The 6492-nt window shown below is 42.7% G+C and overlaps 1 protein-coding gene across 1 annotated transcript; it reads right to left on the bottom strand.

Annotated features, from left to right (window-relative positions):
• On the bottom strand, window positions 1-5243 carry LOC126038578 (keratin, type I cytoskeletal 19-like). Its single transcript, XM_049800465.1, has 8 exons — window positions 4755-5243; window positions 3764-3846; window positions 3054-3210; window positions 2453-2614; window positions 1867-1992; window positions 1460-1686; window positions 821-951; window positions 1-251 (listed from the first exon to the last, which is right to left on the bottom strand). Exons 1-8 carry the CDS (start codon window positions 5241-5243, stop codon window positions 226-228), a joined length of 1401 nt encoding a protein of 466 aa, XP_049656422.1. The 3' UTR covers window positions 1-225.
• Window positions 5244-6492: the final 1249 nt, after the last annotated feature.

Raw genomic sequence — 6492 nt, forward strand, 5'->3', positions numbered from 1 at the left:
CGTTAGTGATCCTGACTAACTCAAGTAACTTCTAGAGATTACAGCATTACAGAACAGAAGTAGCAGAACAGAGAAAAAGGTGGCCCCAAATAGGCCCCTTTAGATACATGGCAAAGCATCGCTGAGTTACTTCTACTTTCTCTGCGTAGAGGTGTTCAGTGAACATTGAGTGTTCTTGTTTTGTCTGTGGGTTTCTCTGTATATCATCTTCTAGTCCATTCCTCCTTAATCACAAATTCTCCTGCAGGTCACTGGAGAAAAAATGTAGCAACATTATTTGCTTGGAACAGAGATAAAATCCTTCAAATAAAAATTTTGTCTGTGTAGTGCCCTTATTTCAAGAATATACTCTGTTAAACGAGAGCAGTTGGCAGACAACCCAGGAAACCCCAGAAATTCCCTAAATAATTGTGTTTTAATGGGAATTTGCCCTTGTAAAGTTACAGATTTGCTCTTCTTTTCACTCCTTCAAGACTCTCTTGCTAAGCCTTGTTTGGCTGTCATCTTCTTTACTTCTACTTGCAGACCTTTTCTTTATGCCTCATTTCCCCAGCTTTCTCCTCTTAGTTCTACGGCTCCTTCTTGTCTCTCATTTGCTTTCTGCTACTTCATATTCAGTCAGAGCTCTCTTTAAAACTATTTCTTGATGACACAGCCAATTTTGCACTGCGGTTGGATCCATTGTAACAGATCACACCTGTAGCATAGTAACTCTCTGAGAAGATACCAACAACATGTCCTAGGAGCATGTGTTGTCTCCTGGCCTTATTACAAAGGAACAAACTGAAAAAAACTGTTTCTGTGAAAACACGGCTCTTACCTTGTATATCTCCAGTCTTGCAGGGTGGGACTTGGGACTGGCAATGGGAAGATGAAGTTGTAGTATAGGTGTGACTTGTCCTAATGACTCCTCCTCCTACACCAGTTCCTACTCCGATTCCTCCTCCATGACTGGTGGGATAAATTTGGTGAAAGGAATAGGGAGTTTTAGAACTTTACATGACACTGCTGACTGACTACATGACACAAAGTCTCAAACTATGTCTTTTATAGGGGTTAGAGTATTTTACTTTGCATTCTTTTTTCACTTTCAGAGTTGGTTTGTGTGTGCTCCCCTTTGGCATGGAAATGCAATGCAGAGCATTGCAATTAATTCTTATTTTGACAGTTCTCGCCCATCTTACTATAGAAAAGAGGTTATTATGAATGCTGACATAATACTAGTAGTTACAATGTTGTAACTAGCAGTTAGCAGATTTGATTTCTCTGCATTGCAGATCCCAAGGAGTGCCATTTAGTTCAGATTTGAACGTTCATCACAGTAAAGTTGCTCATGAGACAACTTTTTCATCTCAAAGAAAGCATTAAGATGGACTAAAGATTATATTAGATTCCCAATCTGTAATACAGATCCTTGATATTTTCATTTATTCTGTAGTGGATTTAGAGATCTACATACATAAGGTCCTGCTGTCCTCCTTCCAACAAGCACCGGTAGGTCTGAATCTCCTGCTCCAAACGGCACTTGACGTCCAGTAAGGTCTTGTATTCTTGGTTCTGGCACTCTATTTCCGCTCTTATCTCAGCCAATTGCTGCTCTACGCATGTGATCTGGTTCTGTAGCTCACCGAGGAGGGTGTTGTACTGGCACTCAGTCTCAGCCAGAGAGGATTCCAAATTATTTCTCTGATAAACAAGACAACCAAAGTAAAAACATTAATTTAAGTGTCACCCTGGAGTTTATTATTTCCAATCCAAAAATGAAAGAGCTATTCACCACCATCATGCTGATTGGTAGGTCTGGCTGTTCATGCTAAGAAATCCAGCAGTAACCACATCACAGCTGAAAGTAAGCTCTCCACCTACCTGGCTGAGCTGAGCTTGGAGATCAATTTCCAGGGCTTGCAATTGGCGTCTCAGTTCAGTAACCTGGTTGTTGCACGTCTCTACCTCCTGGCCGCTTGTAATAACTTCCCGATTCACCTCCTCAATCTGAAAATCACCAATCCAGAATAAAGAGCTTCAGAGAATATCTGCGTAAATTGGACATTCTTTTACAGAAGCAGAATACAGTGAGTAGCTAGCAAAAAGAGAAGTGAGCAGGGTGAGTTCTCTGTGCACTGGGCGTTAACCACCAGCTTCAGCTGCTTGCTCTTTTTACAAATTGCATTAGCCTCGTGGTTATTAAATCTCTTTAATCCAAATGTGAAATATCTTAGTTCCAACAACACACCACAAGGCCTTGTGGCAAATGCTGCTGTTCCAGATGGGACATAACAAACTGGTCAGACAGGCCTGTGTCTCCTGTGGAACACAGCGTATAATGAGTGCTGATCTCGGGCTTCACTGTAAAGGAAGACCTGCTTATTGTCTCCATGTCTGTTTTCTGAAATGCTCCTCTGCCTTGAAATGTGCATGTCAGTTTGTTTTGCAGCAGGTGTGTGTCGCTTACCTTGCACTCATACCAATCCTCAACTTCCTTGCGGTTGCGCGCTATCAGTGTTTCATACTGGCATCTCAGATCCTCCAAGATTTGCCTGAGATCTGGTCCAGGGCAGGCATTGACCTCCACACTCACGTCTCCAGTTGATTGTTTTCTCAGGCAATTCATTTCCTGAAAATATAACCCAGATCAGATGCATAGTGGCTTTTGAAAGACAACATAGAAGAGCAGAGCTTGGTGGCTAAGAACAGCACTCCCTGTGAGGGGTGCCTCCCAGCTATGGCTGTAAAAAGCACTGGGAGATGGTGCAAGTGTTTCCCCAACAAATCTGTTGGGTAATTTCTTTTCTTATCCACTGGAGTCAGCAGTAACTTTCACAGACACCCCCCTGGCACTCCCAGTGCCAGCGCAGCCCCGTGAGCAGCAGCCACCTCGGTGCCAGAGCTCCCACACCACCCACGAGGCAGACAGGTCTGAACCCCAGAAGCGTTTGACGGGAAAGCTGTGGCGTGAAAGTGGTTGATCTTTACTTTTAAATTTAGAGCACATTCGTGTAGGCAAAGTTTTATGTCAGGGCCATGGTGCTCCTAGGGAAAGGGCAGGACCCTACCTCCTCGTGGTTCTTCTTCAGGCAGCAGAGCTCCTCCCGCAGCGACTCCAGCTGTGCCTCCAGGTCAGACCTGCAGAGCGTCAGCTGATCCAGGACTTGGCGTAAGCCATTAATGTCAGCCTCCACGCTCTGGCGCAGGGCCAGCTCCGTTTCATACCTGGTTTGTGCAAGAAAGCAGAAATTCAGAATGGTAACATCTCAACTGTGCTCAGTTTATGCAAAGATCTCCTTTCCCAACTGCCTGCTTTAAACTGTATTTTGTTGTCTAAGCTGAATGCACTGTGCATTAGATTTCTGCACTGCACTTAATGTCTGTTATGTGAAAGCTTTCCTTATCTATTTTTTTCCTGCTCCTGATCACTGTACGTTTGATATCACTTATTCAGCTGCATTTCTGTTTTGCTGATCCCAATCTGCACTGGTCTGTGATGGAAATGCGCCAACTATACCACTAAGGACTCCTCCCTGCAATGTGGGTCCCCAGCCCTCACCAACAAACGCTGTTGCCAGATGTTTCACCCGAGAATACTAATTAAGGGAGGGCTGGTGACCAAGAGCAAAAAGCCTTTCATCACTCCATCCTGTCCTAATGCGGTGTTGTACCGCCACTTGTCTGAAGTCTCTGTAATTAGTGCACAGAGACTCCACAAATCAGATGTAAAGGAGCAGGGAGGAGGCAACAGGGCTCATCTACACAGAGGGGCACTCACTTCACACGGAAGTCATCAGCAGCCATCCTACTGTTATCAATGTCCAGAATGATCTTGTTGTTATCAATGGTTGCGCAGACAATCTGGAAAAGAGCAGACCATGAGAGATGTTTCACTTCTCTCTGCTGTTATACTCTATAGGTCTATCTAGATTGCAGTTAGGTAGTAACTCTTCACAATTTCCTTTCTCTGTTACCTTCTTACTTCAGTAACCTTGTTCCTTGAGCAGAGCAGTTGCAGGAGGTAGTTTTGCCTCCTTAACTCACAGTCAGTAAAGAAAAGAGATCAACTGTGGAGAGATTGGGAGTTAAAGAGTTGTGAGAAGGGACTTCCCAGTTTCAAGATCTGAAGGCAAGTTCCAAAGATGCTTCACAAAGAAGTGAACCTAAAGAACCTTCCTTAAGACATTAAATCTCAACTGACATTCAAGCTGGTGTGTTCTGGCCTTCAGGATAAGGGTCTTCAGGGAAGACAGTTGGAAGGTATCTTTAAGCCTTAAGATCAGCCATAGCTTTCATTTTGGACACAGTAATATCAAGCTGTTTGTGCCACTGTGGCAATCAATTTCAAATACCCACTTTTTTTTTTTTTTTCACCTGGAATTTATAATGCTTTGTTTGATACAGCATTTGATATGTATCTTTTGCTCTTGTTCTATAGTTCTCTTTACTTTGCTTTTCCTACTGGGCTGACACCACTGCATTTCCTCAGAGCACACTTGGTGATACCATATTTATAATTGTATAGTCAAAACAATGTAACAAAGCATCCTTTTCCTTTTTAAGAGTATTATCCCACCTGTATCACCTTGCAGCATGCATCTTTGATATGCACCCACACTCAACACTGTCACAGAGGAGCTTGCCAAAATTTATGTTTGTGAAGACATTTAGCAGCACCAAAGTTACCTCTAACAATTGTAGTAGATTCTAAATACAGATTCAGAAATAAGCTTTAAATAGGGGAGGAACAACTGAAAAAAGGGGATTACCTGATTTTGAAGATCTTCAATTTCTTTGTAATAGCAGCTGTAGTCCCGGGGCTCACAGGAAAGGCCCTGTGTAGCATACCACTCTCTGATTCTGCATTCCAGTTCAGCATTTTCCTTCTCCAAGCACTTCACCTTGTCCAGATAGGAAGCCAGGCGATCATTGAGATTTTGCATGGTGACCTTCTCATCGCAGGATGAAAGCAAACAGTCGCCACCAAGACCACCAACAACCACACCACCTCCAAGGCCAAAACCAAGGCCATTGCCATAGCAGTTGCCACCTCCATAGCTCCCACCAGCCAAGCTACCAACACTCAGTCCCCCTCCATAATTCACTCCACCGCAGTAACTCCTTCCAGAAAAACCTCTGCCACTGCCTATCCCATAGGAAGAAATCCGTGCTCCACCACCACCACCAATGATACAGCTGCCACCACTGCTCCTGCCTTTGCTAGACACAGTAATAGTCTCCTTAATGTTGCAACTCATGGCGACAGCAGTTGGAAATGCAAGCAGAAGCCCAAAGCAAGATGCACAGCTTGATATTAAATCAGACTGCGAGTTGTCCGTTGCCACGAAACTCTATTTATACCTTCCACAGTGGGTGTCACCACTGTTTCTTCTTCCCATAAGGCTGGCTACTCTAGCCATTGGTGCCAAGAATAATTTCTCAAAGGGAAGTTTCCTTTCAAGAATCCTGGTAGACAAGGAAGATACTTTACATGTCTCTTGCTAATTTCAAAAATACATTAGCAATAATGTTTTATGAATCATCAGCTTTTTGTTTATGATGCAAACTTTACAACATTAAGCCAGGAAAAACACTGTCCTAAATTATATACCAGGAAGAAATCATTAAAGGTTATTGCATCAAAGAGCTCTTTATCTCTCATTAATTTATTTTCATTTTATTTTGAGTTGAATAAGCAGTTTTCATGCAAGGTGCTGATGTTGGAATATGTAAGATGAAAAAGAAAGAATAAATACGAAGTTTGACTCTCGAAAGATGTATGAGGAATGATGTAAGAACTTTGTGGAAAGATCAGAGACACAGAGATTAACCTTTAAGTCTCTCCATTGGCAAAATGACAACTCCAGAACACTCTGCTATGAGACAAGTGAGACCGTGGAGTGATGTCTTAATGGACATGGATGAAAGGTTCTTCATATATGACTGTGACTCTCCAGTAATTCACAAAGGTTTTGTTTCTTTAAGTGGAGAGTGTAGAGTAAGGTAAAAGTACTTTAAATATTTCGTGTTGTTCAGTGAAAGATATTTCTACAGTTTTCATCATTATGGATAGTGATCGTTGCTGGGGAAGGGTGGGTGTTTTGAAACAGTGAATGGGAGTGGAAACATCCTGTGGGCAATTTCTCTGTCAATATGTGCTGCATTCTAATAAAAGGTTTGGGACTGCTGTCCTAGGAAATAAAAAGACAGAATTGCTGATTGCCAGCAGAGCAATCATTGCCCTATACAGTTCTACACTGGCTTGGAGAAGATGTGTTAAGTACAAAGCAGAGGTTGTTCTCTATCACTAATGTCTCCAAATCTTAGCTAGGCAGAGAAATTAAAAGGTAAGAATCCTTCCACTCTTCTGACATCAAAATTCAGGCTAAGCTCATTTTCGTGAGATGTTTTGCTAAGACTCAAGAGCAATGGCCTTCTCTCTAGGGAGAACCTGTTTCTACTGGCTGTTGAGCAAGAGACAGGCGTTCGACAGCTTTCTGAAACTAA

Source organism: Accipiter gentilis, chromosome 5 (assembly GCF_929443795.1).
Source record: "Accipiter gentilis chromosome 5, bAccGen1.1, whole genome shotgun sequence".
NCBI classification, from domain to species: domain Eukaryota; kingdom Metazoa; phylum Chordata; class Aves; order Accipitriformes; family Accipitridae; genus Astur; species Astur gentilis.